The sequence below is a fragment of the Mesocricetus auratus genome, unplaced genomic scaffold (genome assembly GCF_017639785.1).
Source record: "Mesocricetus auratus isolate SY011 unplaced genomic scaffold, BCM_Maur_2.0 Super-Scaffold_100676, whole genome shotgun sequence".
NCBI classification, from domain to species: Eukaryota; Metazoa; Chordata; class Mammalia; order Rodentia; family Cricetidae; genus Mesocricetus; species Mesocricetus auratus.
In genome coordinates this window covers 37,804,712-37,822,779 of record NW_024429266.1, presented here as the reverse complement: position 1 = coordinate 37,822,779, position 18,068 = coordinate 37,804,712, and the positions used below count along the sequence as shown (strand labels likewise).

Genomic DNA, 18,068 nt, shown 5'->3' with positions numbered 1-18,068 from the left:
ATACTTTACTCCTTGTGCTGGCTCATGTTTTGTCAAGTTGTTAAGCAAGTCACCCATGAGGAGGAAACCTCAACTGAGGTTTTTCAAAGTAGCAAACTGTAGAGCAACTTGACTAATGGTTGATGTAGGCGAATGCAACCCATGCTGGGTAGTGTCACTCACAGAAAGGTGATCCTGGATGATATTCCAGTAAGCAGATTTCTTTTGTGGGTTGTTTCAGTCCTTCCCCTGTCTTCCCTCATAACCCTTTCAACCCCAAGTTGCATTTGACCAGTTTCCACAGCAATAGAAACCCAAAGGCACCCCCAAAAGTGTCTGTATACACTTGTAGATTCTTACTTCTCCTTATTTTGTTTGCATTGGTTTAACTTGTTTGAAACTCCTCATCCACTTTTGGTTAAGGACTCTGCCATTAAAGAGGTTCAGCTACCAGCATCCATGTCTGCCTGGATCCAATGGTCAGTTACAAACATATTCAGGTGCACAGAAGTAAAAAATGTACCAAAATCACTGGTTCACCAGCTGGACACAACCATTCACCATCACAAGCCTCCCTGTCTTTCACACAGCAGCTAAAATGCTACTTTTTACAGCAGTTTTCACACTGCAAGTCAGAAGCACCACCACTGATACATAGATATTCAGTGTGGCTAATACAGCTTGTTAAGAGAGGTGTTCTTTATTCTCTATATAAAAGGTGACATACGTACTATGGAGAATGGCCTGGGTGCAGGCTCAATTAAAATGTTCTATGAGCAAGCTAAGGACAGCCAGGATATAGTAGTTGTAATAAACATACAATTAAATAGCGAAAGCCTATGTTCATACACACAAAACTGGTGCGTATGATGTAATGGGAATGTAGCTCATTGGGAAAACATGCCTAACACCGTCAAACAAAAGGATGCACACAGAACGTTTTTTAAAAATTGTGCTCAATCAATGTACCCAAGATGATGGATGAGTAGCAGTGTCATTGAATTTGGACCCTGCTGATGTACTGTGATCTCCGTCAAACAATGAAGCCTCCCTGTAGACCTGTGATTTCTGCCTACCAAGCATCAGGTCCTGGGTTAAATTCCCAGGATTGCAGGTATTAAAACACCTCTAGCTATACATCCTTCTCTACTCCCAAATACTAAGTAATGCTTTGCAAAACTCAATCTTTTAAGATTTCTGTGGCTTAATACTGCTCCCCTGCCCCCAAAACCAATTTGGAATAGAACAGAAAATGATGGCCTTGTTTTTTCTTTTCAAAGATAATCCTTCAGCTAAGGTCAGAAGTTTAACCAAGGCACAAAAATGTTTGTAGCCAATATAGTGGTGTAAAACTTTAACAATTGGGAAGCAGAGGCTTGAGGCAAACCAGTTAGTTCCTAGACATACATAAGGGGAGGAGGGGAATATGGGCTCAAACACTATCCTTTAAAAAAAAAAAAAAAGACCATCAACTACACAGCCAATTTTCAGTGTAATACTTTATTTTCTATTAAATGAAAACCAAGAAAATGTCAAGTCAAGTTAAAAGGCAAGCCTTTTCCCCCTGAAGAAAAAATACAAACTGTATGTATGATACTTGTATAATAGGTCATATTTTACATTACATAATATAAACAAAATCACTAGTCTACATTCTTTCTTGCCTGAAACTACAGTAAGCACAGATTAAATGGAAAATGGGTTTACTTTTTGGGTGCAAATAAACATCTTGGAAAAACACATAGCATGCATTTTTAAACTGTCTATGCATAGGATCTGACACGTCTTAATATCCACCCCCACCACCCCCTCCTCCTCCTCTTCCTTGTCCAAAATAACCACCTCCATAGCCACCCCTTCGCTGGAAACCTCCAGATCCTCTGTAGCCCCCACCAGATCCACGGTAGTCTCCACTAGATCCTCTGTAGTCTCCACCAAAGTTGTTTCTGTAGCCCCCTTGAGAACCTCCTCTATATCCCCCACCACCTCCACCGTAATTTCCACGGTAAGAGTTAGGGCTAATATTATAACCTTCCCCACCACCATAACCCCCTCCCCCACCTCCATAACCTCCACTGCCTCCCCCATATCCACCACCACTACCACCACCCCCGTAGCCACCTCCTCCCCCACCATAACCTCCCCCACCACTTCCAAAGCCTCCACCACCCCCAAAGTTGCCGCCTCTGCCACCCCCAAAACCACCCCCTCCACCACTGAAGCCTCCCCCACCACCAAAGCCACCCCCACCACTGCCAAAGCCCCCACCACCACTCCCGAAGCCTCCTCCACCACTGTTGAAGCCACCTCCAAAACCTCCCCCACCACTTCCAAAGCCGCCTCCAAAGCCTCCACTACCATAGCCACCACCATATCCTCCTCCCCCCCCATATCCTCCTCCACCGCCATATCCTCTTCTATATCCACTTCCATTATCGTATCGGGCCATCTTGGGAGGTCGTGGACCATCGCCATACCTAGGAAAAGCAAGAAAACAACCCATCATTTTAGTTGTGTATATGGTACAGAGGATTGCCAGAGCTTTGCACACACTAAATTAAGAACCCCAATAAAGGAATTTTGGCCAAATAATGAGACTTGTGTAGGACAATGCCTTTACTACTTAACTTTCTCATAGGGTGGAAATAAATATCATTCATATTGAAATATGCAATGCACAAAATTGCTCTAAGTTTATTGTATTTGTTAACAAGTACTCCTCCTACACCAATTTAGAAAAATGTCTCTGGTGGAAACTCCTCAGAAACTACACCCACTAATGCCCTTCCTCTGTCTGGTCTTTTCTTATACATGTTAAAGAAGCCAGAATGAAAAGTGCATTAACACGTCTTCAGTTATACTAAAATTAGAAGTAAATAACTTGATAAAGATCCAAAGGACTTTCTGCATATTTGTATACTATTATAACACCAGTAAGCCTAAACGAGAAACATAAGTGTCCACTGTAAAATTCATATTTGTTATAAGGGAGAACATTAAGCAAATTATTTTAGGAGATAGCCTATATTAGACACTGTCCTTTTTACTTGAGAAAGGAGAGCAATTAATACTTTATCTGAGAAATCAACAAAGTATTGTGGAAAGTGTATCATCTAGATTACAACACTTTCTGACCTAGGAGACACTTTCCATAGTTAGTGTTTACTTATAATCTAAACCTAGGTGGTAGTAAAGACTCTACCAACTTACTTTAATAACTGTAATTCTACAAAAGCTATAGTATAGACACATTTTAATTAGGTACTCACCGTACACTTCCAATCATAAGGTTGATACCAGCAGCTGAGGGCCTAGAAATTTGACGGATTGTGTTCAGCATATGTTCATTTACAGGGTCTAGCTGACTGATGATATTTGGTTGTTTGGACACTTCAACAACCAGAGCTTCCATGGCTGCCCGCAGGGCTGTGATGCATGCTGCAGCTTCATGTGATATTTGCAGTCTAATCCTAAAATGAAGGGAAACAAGACATAAAAACTAAGACACACACAGAAAGAGATAGATGACTATTTGTCAAAATGCCAACCCAACTTATGTGTTAATTCCCTGATATAAGCTTAAAACTGCTCATTTTAATAGAATTAGATATTCCCCAAACCTATGTAAAAGTATGAATAATCAACATTACGCTTGTAAAACATCCTATAACTGTTTATGATGAACCAAACTGTAAGATTTGCAGCTTCAAGAAATACATTTATAAATGGACCTTACTTAAAACTTAAACATGAAATCCTGCCCTACTGTAAACAAAACCAAACCACTCAATTCTAAAAATTCAGTTTGGAAGTTTATAATTGAAGTGCATACATACCAGTCATCTATAAATATGATCTGGCCATCAGACTGGACTTTCTTGGAGGCAAACAGAAGTAATTGTAAGGGGGTGACTAAGGTCATGCCTTTGGCTGAGATGGCTCGGGTTCGAATCTGTGAATTAAAGAAAAGGCAAAATGTCACACACTGACAGATAATTAGCTATGCCCTGAATATAAAAACTCAATCTTCAGACTTCCCAATCTTACCTTTTCACCAAACACAAAGAAGGGAGATGGATACTTCATGTCTTGGCTACTAAAAGGACAGTTCACAGATGATTTGTGGATAAGTGCATTACGCCCTTCAGTGGTAAGAATCTTTCTCTTTTCTTTATGATAGCATACATTGGGGTACACCCCAAAGGCCAGCAGAGATATAACAACATCCAAGTTATTATCTGGTCCAGTGTTAGTAAACACTTGTGTCAATAAACAATCTATTAAAAAAATTTAGAGAAATGGTTTTAGAAACCAGGAAGAGAAATAATATTGTGACTCTGCTAAGTCCCTTAACAACTTTCTCAGAACGTTTCCAGCACAGACCAAGTTTAAGGAGCTTTTCTGATACCAAAGGTATCCACTATTCTTTTACTAGCAGAGAAGATGAAAATGATGATCTAAAAAGTCACTGCAAATGAAGGCTATTTTCAGCCAAGAATCGCCTTAAAACTTATCACTGAATGGAGAAACCCAACCGTAATGTGATTTACCTCAATTCTAGATTTACTTGAATGAATCTAATTTACTCTGTTAGTTTCTAGATATAAAGATGGGTATTCGCTTCAGCTCAAGATTATCAGATACTTTCTAATATGCAAAAAATGTCTTCCCCTTTCCTTTTATTTTAGGAAAACATGTCAATTTACAAGGAATTCAATTTGTAACCTTTCAAAATTCTACTTTCTGGTACTAACAAATATATTTTTAAATTAATCCACCCCAGCACAAAATTTAATCTACTAAAAAAGACAAACTCAGCCGGGCGTTGGTGGCACACGCCTTTAATCCCAGCACTCGGGAGGCAGAGGCAGGTGGATCTCTGTGAGTTCGAGACCAGCCTGGACTACCAAGTGAGTTCCAGGACAGCCTCCAAAGCCACAGAGAAACCCTGTTTCGAAAAACAAACAAAAAAAGACAAACTCAACTTACTACTGCAATTGCAAGTTGCATTAGTGTTTCATCAGATAAACAGCTGCAGACTACTATACTGATGACAAAGTTCATAGTTTACGACAATGGTGCACAAAGTATCTTTTTCCCTGTACTTGAGAAAGACTATTATACACTAAGTAGTTCAGGCTGTCTGTTCTTCAATTCTCAATGATTCTATCCTGGCTTTAGCCTCCTGGATTCTGAAATCAGCAACACAAGGCACAATGATCAGCTGACTAATGGGAGAGGTCTTACCTTCTGGAAAGCCAGAGTTAATCAGAATCTCTTTAAGCTGTACTTTGGCCTCCCAAGTCATTCTTAGTGTAGCCATATTGAGTCTCTTTTGCTCACAAAAACGTATTTCTGCTTCTTCGCCACTCATCCTAAAACAAAATGGAAAAAGCATTCATTATGAAAGGCTCAGCAAGCTTGGGTGATTACAAATTCAAACAGTTCATAGAATTCCTACAGTAATTGCCTTCAAGCCCATACCTAGCATCATCCCAGGCTTGGAATACTGATAAAAGAGCTACATGATCAGAAAATCTGTTTCCAGCAAAATTCCGGTGAATGTAGCCCAGACGCTTTCCTTCACTGATGAAGGGCTCTGGAAAGCAGGTAGCAGCAGAGATGGTACAGACAGCATCTCCCACACTGGAACAAAGCAAACAATTAACAGTGAATCGCTGTTTGATTGAAGGCCTTCAAATGTGGATTGAATCCCCTTTTGGCTAGGATACTGCTTATATGTACTGAACCTACAAAGAACTTAATTAGCCTCTAACATTAACTAAAAATTACCTTAAGTTTTTTCCTTACCAGCCCACCTTCCTTTTATGAAACCCATCCCACCTCTTAACAACCAACAAGAAAACAAACTTACTAGAAAATACACCCCATTATCATCATTTTTCCAAAACGAGGCTCAATGGGGAGTTTAGCCAGGATACGTCCCAGAGGAGTCAACTCATCATTGGCATCTAAAGCATCAAGTTCTGTGGGAAAATACTTATTTGTGAGTGATGTCAATAAGTGTACGTAGTGTTTTATTATGTCTCAAAGCAAGAGTCAAATATAATGCGCACAGGAGGTAGAGGCAGTTCTGAAGCCAGTCTGGTATACAGAGCAAAGGATCTAGGACAGGCTCCAAAGCAATAGAGAAATCCTGTCTTGAAAAAAACAAACCCAAACACTAAGTTCTAGACAAATGGGTACCAGCTATAGACCAAAGACAGCCAATAATATAGCAACAGCATCAAGCACCCACACATCCCATTTAAAAAAAAAGCTCTAAGATATACACTATAATATTAAATACAGTTCTAAGAATAATCTGTGAATGGGTGGTGGCGGTGCACACCTTTGATGCTCTAGCATGTGGTAAGCAGGCAGATCTGAGTTCTAGGCCAGCCTGGTTTACAGTGATTTCCAGGACATCAAGGACTGTTTCAGAGAAACCCCCGTCTCAAAATACATGATATATGCTCCTTCATGCTACAAGCTCATGGAAATTATAACACAGCTCTACCAAGTCTATCTTCCATCTGTCATACCTGTAAAGTGAGATTTGTCAGCAAAGACAGATAGCCTGAAGTAGCAGCACTTACCTCTAAGGGTATGCTCTGCTTCAATTACAGCATCCAAAGGTGGAGGTTCAATTGCCTTTGCAAGGAATTGGCCAATTCCTCCCAGGCGCAGAAGTTTTATGCTCAAAGCAATTTCATGTAATGGCGTTCTAAACATCTCTGGTGTCATGTGGGTTTCCAGTCTAAAATTTAGAGAAGCAGAAAGAGAGCAATCCTCACCTGACAAAATCTTTGCATACATAGAGAAACAATATAGGTGGCCCTTTCCTGATCCTTTTACAATTACCACAAAACTTTTCCTTTTTACTACAAACCTGCCTTATAGACTAGTTGATTGTAAACTGGCTTTGGACCTTACTCTCACAGCAAGGATACCTTTTCAATTGAGAAAGGAAGGAGTATGAAAAATTAAATGCTAGACTTCCATTGTGGTTATTACAGATTCTACCTATTAACAAGCATGAATTGAATAAATTGTGTCAAGAGCAATAAAAAGAGACAATAATACAAACCCTTTGTCTATACCATCCCCAAAGGCTCTCAGAGCCAACCATTTTCAGAACAAAAAAGAAATCTTAAAAGGTATTAATAGTCAGCCCTGAGCTGGGCAATGATGGCACATGCCTTTAATTCCAGCACTCAGGAGTGTGGTGGATCTCTCTGAGTTCAAGGTCAGCCTGTTCTACAGAGTGAATTCCAGGCAAGGCTCCAAACAAGAACTTTGCCATAGAAACCTAGTATTACTATTACATGCATTACATAGTAACTCAATCACCAGACTAATCTGACAAGTTACATAGTAAACTCAATTCACAGAATTGATGAACAGAAGCCTTAAAAAAAAAAAAACACCTAAGTGAAGAGCAATGACTGCTATCTCGAGGTCCTGAGTTCAATTCCTAGCACTCACATAAGTGGCTCACAACCATCTATAAAGAATTCCGATGCTCTCTTCTGGAGTGCCAGAGTACGTGCAGACAGAACAGCATGCTAAACACATAAATCTTAAAGAAACCCTAGTCCACATTTCTAATTCAGTGGTTCTAATAATAATTTTTAAAAAGGGGGGGACATGATGAAGACTCACTGGAGTTGAGCAGTGGTGGCATACAACTTTAATCCCAGCATTGGAAGGCAAAAGGCAAGAGGTGAATCTCTGAGTTTAGCCCGGTTTATTGAATGAGTTCAAGAAAAGCTAGGGCTACACAGAGAAACACCCTGGAAAAACAAAACACAACAACAAAACAAAACAACCGATTGCTATTAAACAGGTGGTGTAAAATAAAAACAAAAAATACTCTACTGTTGGGTAAGGGAAAAAGGTCTTTAATCTCAGCACTTGGATGTAAAGGCAGGCATATCCTCAACTTCAAGGCCCATCAAAGTTTCATGATAAAATCTTGTCTCAGGCCCCCAGCCAAGAAAAGGGGGAAAAGTCCATAAATGCAAAGGCAATATGATTTTGAGTTGTGGATTACAAAAAGCTAGCTATCCAGTATCATCATTGTCTAAATTGAATAAAGAACAGAACTAATTGATGTCCACGTATCCTTTTATTAAATAATCCAAGACTGGTAACTTCTCATTTGTTTTCATAGTCTCACTATTACCCCACTATTAAAGCTTAAATTTTCCTTACTGAAGGCACTTAGGCACAGAGTTAATTGAAAGGATAAGGGTAGGAACTGCATAAGATATATAAAAGGTTAACAAAAATATTCCCCGAGCAGTGGTCATGTGTGCCTTTAATCCCAGAACTCAGGAGGCAGATCTCTGTGAGTTCGACCAGCCTGGTCTACAGAATGAATTCCAGGACAGGCTCCAAAGCTATACAGAGAAACCCTGTCTCACAAAAACAACAAAAAAGCCTATCCTTATTTAAAAACTGATCTCACTGGACCAGCAAGATGGCTTCATGAACAAGAACCCAAATGAGTTTTCTCCAAGTTAGTCACTGACTTCTACATATGGCCAATCCCAAATGATAGAGAGTTTACCTGTCAAAACGAGCTCGACTACAAAGATGGAAGCAGAACCCAGGTCGTACACGGCCAGCTCGTCCTTTCCTCTGTTCGAGATTTGTTTTTGATGCCCATACAGTAGCATAGTTGGTCATATTGTTGTGAGCAGTAAATAGTTTCACTTTTTGTCTAAATAGGAAAAAGACCAAACAAGTAATAAGTGATCAATGACTTTATATTCTCTTAACCTCTCAGTTTATCCAAAGACATATTGTTTGTACCACTTGAACTAAGCAAAATAATGACATGCTGGAAGTGGAGAGATTAGGATCCTAGAAGTCAGCCAGTGAGTTCTAAGCTCAGTGACTGACCGACCTTATCTCAGAAAACATAAGGTGTGCACAGAGGACAATGACTCTTGCTTTCACATGTGCATGCATGGGTGTGGACATACACTCTGGAAAAGAAAATTAATATATTTTTATAAAAATTACTAATACCCACTTAATAATGTTTAATAAGATCAAAAAGTCTAGTGGTACAGGCTTATCTTTCAAGCTACTTGGTAGCTGAGTCAGTAGTACCACAAGCTAAAAGCCTGTATAGTCTAGAGTGAATTCCAGGCCAGTCTGAACAACTGTGAGACCCTGACTCAAAAAGAAAAATTATGTACAAAGGACACTGTCCTGTACAATAGTAAGTTTAAAATAAAGTCCCATGCTATTCCTGAATATTAACAGTGTTGTAATTATATAGGTACCTAATTGGCATGTGTAAGGACAGAGTATAGGGATGGGGGGAGGTGAAGTCAAACTGGACACTTCAACCAACAGTAATCATTCACAAATAATCATAAAATCCCTCAAAGTTATAGCTATCAGTACTCGTTACTACACGACTGAGACTAAAAGAAAAGCTAATGGCAAATCAAATTCCACATGACATACTTGTATTCAGAAAATAAATGTACAACAGCTACTGTAATTTAAAAAAAGTACCCCAGAGAGACAGATGCCAAGATGAAGGATTTTTTTATTAAAGGAAACAGATTATAAAAAGAGGAAAGGGGAAGACTGACCTGTAGGGACAAGAGCAGTGGGAGAGAAAGGGGGGGGGGTGTAGAGAGGGTCAGTACAAATGCCTAAATACTAACAACAGCTAGCTTTAACCAGGCTTTCTTTACTGCCCTTAAGAACTTACTTGCAGGAATCAATAACATAAACAACATCATTTATGGTGATGCTTGTTTCAGCAATATTTGTGGACAAAATAACCTGCAATAAATAAAAAAAATTACACCATAAAAAACATGCCACTAATGAACATACAAATGATCACAAAATCATTCAACCCACTATAGAGCATTAGAGGAAAATGAGTAAAAACAAGGTCTTTCAACGTTAGAAAGTAGAAGACCTTTTTCTATTTAATATTTGATATATTTAGATTTTTTATTAGGAACTCTCTATTAATATTTAACATCTCAATCTGATTTCACTGAAATGCCTTTTTTACCTTGGTTACTCCATCTGGTACTGGATCAAACACTTTCCGCTGTTCTTCCCGAGGTATCTGAGAATGCAGAGGTAGAATCTGATACCGGTGACTTCCTACAATATAAAAAATGTAAGAGCTAGTTAAACACGATTCCTCATTACACATGCTATCATTCAAACAGCGCAACATACTAACAGAACAAAAGTAAAAAATACTATAAATACTCATAATCAATCTAAAACAAGAAAACTCAATCATACCAAAATGTGAATTATTTTCCAAATGTTTTTGCATAGTATAAATCAAATTCCAGCCAGGCAAAAAGACCAACACAGCTCCAGGAACGTTAAGGGTTTCGATGTATTTAAGAAGAGCTTCAATGAGTTCAAAAGGAGTTTCCTTTTCATTCAACTGAGACATGCTCAACTTTGTTTCTGGCCCATATTCATCAGCACATATTAGGTTGCAATTTGCCTGCAAGAAAAGGGAAAATAGTTTATTTTTTATAATTTTTATAGCTCAAGTTGCTTAATTTTACTTTTTCTAGACAAGTAAACCTAACAATATTGCTCATCTCTAGGGTGGAGTCATACTTTCATTAAGAGATCGGTGCTGCAGAATTACTTTAGCTGTGTAAAGGTATGCTAAGTTTAATGATGCTGTCTCACCTTGCCGGCCGAAGGCACCTGATTGTTCTAATAAAAAGCTGAACAGCCAATAGCTAGGCAGGAGAGGAATAGTCAGGGCTGGAGGGAGAGATAATAAATAGTAATCTGGAGAAGAGGAGAAATTGCATGAGAAAGAGAGGGATACACCTGATGCCAGCCAGCCACTCAGACTGAGTAGGACATACAAAAGGAAAGGAAATATAAAAATTCTCAGTGAAACACATAGAAGAGAAACAAGTTATTAAGAACTAGTAAGAAACAAACATAAGGTAAGGACAAACATAACTAATATTTGCTAAGTCTCCATGTCACAGGTTGGGAGCTGGTTGGTCTCCTAAAAGAAAACCTGGCCACATAAGACTTGTGGATCTATGTTCACTACAGAGTGAGTTTTCCAGGGCTGGTAGAGAGAAACCCAGTCTCTAAAAAACAGAGAGATTGACCAACCAATTTCTGAACTAAGGAGATGATCTGCTGGTTAAGGGTATGCATGCAAATACCCAACTTAATTTCTTATCACCTAAACATCAAGTAGCTAACAACTAACTAACCAACCTGAGCTTCAGGGATGTACACCTGTTTCTGTGCCTCTGGAAGCACGTGCACATAGGCACAAGTAAATCTTCAGAAAAAGACCATTATGAATATAGATCTGTCATTTGTGAGCCACCTATGCCTGGCCCAACTTGAGGATAAAGGAGAAACACAAGTTCAAAATCCCTGAAGTGAAACCCTGTCTCAACCTAAAACATAGATGGCAAGGAAGTATCAACAGTCCATAAGTCAAAGTACTTGCCATAAGCCAGACAGCTTGAATTTACTCCCCAGAACCCAGTGTGAGGGGAAAAGACATTCCCTAAGAACTGTCTTCCGTTCTGTCTCCCTGGCAAGCATCACAAATATATATAAATTATCTTTTAAATGGATAAATTTAAAAACCATCAATGGTAACATGAGTGCCTACCAAGTGCAAAAACCTGGGTTAGACCAATTCCCAGAACATCAACTTAAAACTAAACAAACAGAAGACCTGGGGTGGGGCAAGATTATGTGAGGTTCCTTGGCCATAGGCACTGGCACAAAATAAATAATTAAATACTAAAATAATAATAGTAATAATAATAATAAGCTGGCACCCTGAATACCAGGAACCCATGGAAAAGTGAGGGGAAAAAACCTGAAATTACAACTCTGACACACAGAAACACAACACAAGGAATCGTCTTTGGAAAAATCCTTCCAAGACTTTTATGTCAGAAGCTATATAAGCTGTATAATTTTGAAATCTCTTGTCACTGGATCTGGAGTTATTTTGATTAATATTCATTAATTTAAGAATATTACCTGATTTTAAAGGACTCTGCATTGCCAACTTATACTGTACTTTAAAGCACTTATTTTTTTCCCAAATATTCTCAGAATGAACATCCTCATTCCTGTAGGTGTGCTGAAAAATCTACTTACATCATCATCTTCACCACCATCTTCTTCTTTATCCTTCTTCTTCTTATCCTTTGGAGGTGGAATGAATTGGGTCATCTGAATGCAGTCTTCCAGAAAATATTCTGTCAGGGGCAATCACATTAGTGAAGTACTAGATAATTGGCAAAATGCCACAGCTGTAAGTTCATTTGCTAATCCACAGTCCAAAGTATTTTCATTCCCATCGAGTTGTCACAGTGAGATTTCATAATTAAATTTCAACAACAGAAATTAAGTTATGTTTCTTTTAAACCCTGGAAGATTGAGATAATTCTTAAATATATTCTTACAAATACAATTGGGGTTTCCCTTTTATACAACTTTAACACTGTGCTTAATATTTCTAAAACACCAAGAAGTGTCTCTATAATCTGTATCTTCAAATATAAAGTGACCACCCTACACTGTAAACCAAAGCCACATAAGTTAATATCCACCAGTTATACTCAGTATTGAGTTTACGCCCCTGCCACTTACAACTATACTCTTTAGGAACAAATATTACTATCAAATACACTCATTGAGTAGTAGTAAAGTTTCATTGGCATGGAAAAACACCTACACATACTGTTTGATGTTTCCACATAATTACCACTTTTCTATTCAGTGTATTTTAAACTTAATCTGGGACCATCATTAGCTTTCTGCTCAAACTGTGCACATCTTTGCCTTTTGCCCAGTTTAGGAGATTATTAAAAAAATTTAGTGGCATGGTATTCATTTCACCACACTGTTATGTCTCTTAGGGTCAATTGCATTTCCTCAACTGGATTATGCAGTAAGTTCTTTCAATAAAATTCATGTTGTAGGCTGATCAAATTTTAAATTGATTGTCAACTCAGCTACCTAAGCAATCCTCCAGTCAAATGCTTTTCATTCCCTGGTCATGGTGTCTCTTCACAGCAACACATTACCACAACACTTTCTGTAATCTGTAAGATACTTAGTTCCTACCCTTTACCATCCACTAATCTCTGTAAGTCCTGAAGTAGAGAAGCACAGCAAATATTAGAACTTTGAAGCCTATACCCTGAGAAATAACATTGTCTTCTTACTTCAGGGTTATATAATCTGAGCTCACTGACATGTCAGCAAGCCCTGAGGATCCTCCCACTTCTAACATTGCAGCTCTAAGACTATAAGCAGTGTCTGGCATATTAGATGGGTGTAGCATGGCTATTTATTTCACACAAATAAATTTCACCAAAGTCTTAGCACATTTTAATGTCCTCAATTGGGCTGTTACAATAAAATTTAGATGTTCTATAGTGGTCAAAGTTATCAAAAACATAGAAATCACAACCAAAAAATGAATATGGTTTTACTCTACAAGCCACAGGCAAGAAAGGTCCCAAAATGCCAAGGCACTTGATAATTCAGCCTGTTTAAGCTTGTGTTCATGATACTCCATGAAGTCACAAGAGGCGTTGCATCCCCTGAATTTGGGTTACAGGTGGTTGTGAGCCAATAACAGCATGTTTTCAGTCTTTCAAACTATCACTATGGTCACCAGAATTAAAAAAATGAATATCCTCTTCCACAAAACTGTTTTCTCTCTCTGGTATCACATCCCCAATTTACCTTGAACTGGGAAAGTCCTTCCATAAACTTCAATGATGGGGCAATTAAAGAAATATTCACAGAACATGGTGGTATCAATAGTTGCAGACATAAGAACAATTCGAACTTCAGGATAAGCCAGAACCACATCACGAAGTACTACCAGAAGGAAGTCAGTCTATTGAAATAAAAAGAGAGATAGTAAATTACAACTTTAAGATATGTAGTAGTCATAAGACATTACTGAAATTGCTTCAGACATCAGTTTTTTTAAAAAGTACAAACATAGATTATCGTGAACTTTTATTTTGAGATAGGGTGGTTTAAGAATCTCAGTACGCCTTTAATCCCAGCACTCGGGAGGCAGAAGCAGGTGGATCTCTGTGAGTTCGAGGTTGGGCTGGTCCAACAGCCTCCAAAACAATACAGAGAAACCCTGTCTCAAAAAAAAAAAAAGCACAAAACTAGAACACTAACTAGTATGTAGACACTCAAGTCACTATTAAAACATCTGGGTATAGTTGTTCATACTTTATTACAAGTATGACTAGGGAAGCTAAGGCAACATAACTGCTCAAAATCAGAGACCAATCTGAAAAGACCATTTTAAAAAAGAAAGAGCAACTCCTAGATTCCATTATCAACTTGGGATAGTTTGAATGACCAAACTGTAGATATCACTTTTTCTTATGTAAATAGGGTCTTCAAAAATTGTGTTTTTTAAGCATCAATTCCTACAATTGTATATATGATAAAACTATGCCAAGCACCCACAAGGCAAAGAAATAAAATTTAATTTTCCTATTTCCCATGACTATTATTAGCATCTGAAATAACCTATTAACACCCACCAATATTTTGCATACAACATACAAAAGAAAACTAACCATAAAACCCAACCATGTACTCAAGTCATAAATCACTACTAAACTAAGTTACTCTTACTCATCATTATCTGATGTTCACAGGCTTTCTGAATAAACAGTATTTAGAAGTAGATGAAAGGAAAAAAGAACAAGGACATACATAGACAAAGCAATCTCTTAATTCGCAAGTTACTTACATTAATATCTCTTTCATGAATTTCATCTACAATTACATGACTGATCCCTCGAATGCCTGCTTCTAATTTTCTTAGGAGCACACCTTGAAAAGAAAAGCAGAACAATTATGAGATAGGTTAGGTTTCTTTGTTACAGAGTCAAAGAATCAACAACAAATTTTGGCTGGGGTTGTTGGTGGCACATACCTCCATGACCAACTATTTGGATCATGGTGATAATAGTTACACAGAGAAACCTTATATCAAGGAGACAAACAACCAGGCTTCAACACAATTCTATCATTGTAGAGGAGGTCTGGATGAGTATCCTGAATCATATATTGAGAGTTTCTGCCTCTAGAGCACTAGAATTAAACTGTGCATCCCTTAATGACCTCTTTTTACATGACAATAAATTACAAATGAGGCATCAAACAAAACGCATTACTGACCTACAGTACAAAACATTATACTGGCATGAGGGCGTGGAAGTATAGACTCAAACCGGACACTGTAACCACAGCTTTTTCCAGGTTCTTCACCTCTCTCGTAAGCAACTCGCTCAGCCACTGCAACTGCACTGATCCTTCTGGGCTGAAAGCAAAACACAAAAGTGATATGAAATTACAAAATTAGTTATACTTATCTGTCTATGTGCTATGTGCATGATAAAACCTTGGTTACAACAAAGAGAAAGCATGTCCAAAATAAAAACAAACAAAAAAAATAAAGAAAAAGGAACCCACAACACCAACAAACCAAAACTCAAGCTAAGTTACATGTTAGGCAAGTGGTCTACCCAGCTCAAATTTCAAATTACTGTAATAGCTCTCTTTGGCAGCTTAGTAACAGTAACAGTAAAATGATAGTTAACAGAAAATATCTTTATTCCAAGTTTGAACTTTCAATAAATGCAGATTATATAACTTTCTATGATACAGGAAACCTCATTAACTGCCTCTAACATCCAACTCATGGTATTACAAGTGACTAAGGAAAGAAGGAAACTGGCCCTCACAAATGCATGATAATTTGAGCAGTAACATGGTTAACTGAACTGTTCAAGGACTCAGGCTTGGTTTCTAGCACCCATGTTAGATGGCTCACAAAATTTAGGTACACCTCCTGGTAATGACATCGTCTTCTGACTTTCATGGGCAATGAGCATGTGCAACACACAAACAGTTTAAAAAGAAAAGTTTTGAGGCTTAGTTTGGGTTTCCCTACGTCATCCAGATTGAGCCTAGAATCACTGTCATACTTTTATTCTTCAGACCTTCTCATTATTAGTTCTTTATTGTACTTCTAGCATGTACAGATGAATGTGTGAGGCCAGCCTGATCTAAGTCAGACAGGATCACAGTAAAATTCTGAAATCTTCTACCCTCCTTCCAAAAGTCAAAAGTCTGGAGTGGCAGCCAAAAATTTTGCAATAGCTACTGTCCCCCCAACTCCTGAGCAGTTAGTTTGACAAGCTTGTCTTACATATAGAAATGTGGTGACATCGCGCTTGCACAAATAAAGCTTATTTAAACATCATAGAAGCGTTAGCAGCATTTCTAAAAATCAGATCACTTGGCTCTGAATTTGGTTTCTTTGAGAGTTACCCAAATTCTTATGGAGTGTTCGTATATCTAGCGTAGGTCTGAAGGTTCAGGCCTTTAATTCCAGATACAAGTTCAATGACTGTGGGCTATACAATGAACTTAAAGCCAGTGTGGTCAACTTTATGAAATTTTGCTTTTGGGGGGGGGCACAGTTAAATGGTTAGGGCATGTGCCTAGCATGCCACAGTTCTAGGTCAAATCCACAGTACAAAGGAAGATGGCAGTGGGGATAGAAAAATCCTCCTACTCCCAAACTATTAATAAAACTCATACACTGGGGCTTGTTATTTACCTGAGTCACAACAATATTACACTCTGCTGCTCTGTCATTCTGGATAAAGTCATCCAAAATGTACTGTGGAACCTGTGTGGTTTTCCCACATCCAGTAGCACCTCGGATTATCACAACTGAATTCTGGCTAATGGCTTCCAGGATTTCAGATTCAAATTTCTTCACAGGAAGCATCTCTCTCTCTTGTAACACCTGTTAGGAAAGTTAAAACTTAGTTAAACTTCATTTGAATCATTTCCCTTAAGAAGTACTGCTTTCTTAATGAGTTAGTACTCAAAATATCTCAAATAACAAATAATTTATATTGCTAATAAAATTGATTCTCACTAAAGAATCTGTCTTGTGGTCTTTATTCTATTTCATTCTTGTGTCTCCATAAACAGCTAAATTTATTTCCTATTTTGTAATTACTTGCCATAAAATGTTATCAATTTTTCTCAATTTGCTGCAATGTGCTCAAATACTAGCACAACTCATTTCTAGATTCTGAATTAACAGTCACCACTATCACAGTTAACTATACTATATGATTAGTAATTCATTGCAGATCTGCCATTCAACCTAACTACACTGTTTCTGAAAAAATCTTCACTACTTACACTTTGTAAATTTTCGTCCTGTTCCAACTGGAATGTTAATTCATTCTTAAGGTCCATGCTGATTTGTTCTGTAGATGCCTGTAAAAAGAAAGCACACAAATAAAATCTATTTTACCCTGACAGAAGAGGGAAACCCCAAAAACACATCTTAGAAACCACGTGGGACTCACATAAGCCAGGGGTCCCTCATCAATGTTGCTACTAGTCCAAGGATTCCAGTTGGACTGTGGGGGTGACCAAGGTACCACTCCCACAGCATTTTGCCTCTGAGATGGTTCAAAATGAGCCAATTTTCCAATGTTGAGTATAACTGGCATGGAAGGATCAACAGGCTGTTAAAAAAAAACAAAATAAATAAATAAAAGGGGATCCTAGTCAAAGGAAGATTATAAAATAATGTTAACTACAAAAGGCTGTTTATATGCTTACTGGGGGCACAATTTCAAGATCTAGCTCTTGAACCACATTTTGCAGCTGATGCTCCAAATCTGGAGAGAGGAAAACTTTGTAAGGCTCCACCTACAAAAAGGAGTAATGAAATCATCAATATAACCACAATTAAAATTCAAAACTAATTTCCACAAAATTATATAGAGCTAAGACTAGGGCTATTAAAGGCAAACCAACAATTTCTTTCATAGTGAGACTTTAATGGATCCTTATCAAAGTGCTATTAGTACAGCATTTTGATTTCCTGATTTACTGAGCTATCAACTCAGGACATAGCTCAGAAATAAAATATTTGCCTGACATTTAGAAGCCCTAATTTCCATTATAATGACCCTGTCCCCAGTCTCATTCTT

The 18,068-nt window shown here is 38.0% G+C and overlaps 1 protein-coding gene across 1 annotated transcript in view; it reads right to left on the bottom strand.

Moving 5' to 3' along the window:
* Window positions 1–1,460: 1,460 nt before the first annotated feature.
* Window positions 1,461–18,068, bottom strand: part of Dhx9 (DExH-box helicase 9) — a 33,480-nt gene continuing 16,872 nt past the window's right edge. The window contains exons 9-28 of the mRNA XM_013114362.3: window positions 17,695–17,784; window positions 17,436–17,597; window positions 17,266–17,343; window positions 16,667–16,858; window positions 15,220–15,361; window positions 14,789–14,871; window positions 13,747–13,903; window positions 12,148–12,248; window positions 10,276–10,489; window positions 10,034–10,128; window positions 9,719–9,792; window positions 8,555–8,707; window positions 6,579–6,739; window positions 5,855–5,966; window positions 5,464–5,625; window positions 5,227–5,354; window positions 4,027–4,256; window positions 3,816–3,931; window positions 3,249–3,449; window positions 1,461–2,456 (exon numbers count right to left, since the gene is read on the bottom strand). Of these exons, the coding sequence (XP_012969816.1) occupies window positions 1,766–2,456; window positions 3,249–3,449; window positions 3,816–3,931; window positions 4,027–4,256; window positions 5,227–5,354; window positions 5,464–5,625; window positions 5,855–5,966; window positions 6,579–6,739; window positions 8,555–8,707; window positions 9,719–9,792; window positions 10,034–10,128; window positions 10,276–10,489; window positions 12,148–12,248; window positions 13,747–13,903; window positions 14,789–14,871; window positions 15,220–15,361; window positions 16,667–16,858; window positions 17,266–17,343; window positions 17,436–17,597; window positions 17,695–17,784 (3,342 nt within the window). The 3' untranslated portion in view covers window positions 1,461–1,765. The remainder of the gene's footprint in view (window positions 2,457–3,248; window positions 3,450–3,815; window positions 3,932–4,026; window positions 4,257–5,226; window positions 5,355–5,463; window positions 5,626–5,854; window positions 5,967–6,578; window positions 6,740–8,554; window positions 8,708–9,718; window positions 9,793–10,033; window positions 10,129–10,275; window positions 10,490–12,147; window positions 12,249–13,746; window positions 13,904–14,788; window positions 14,872–15,219; window positions 15,362–16,666; window positions 16,859–17,265; window positions 17,344–17,435; window positions 17,598–17,694; window positions 17,785–18,068) is intronic.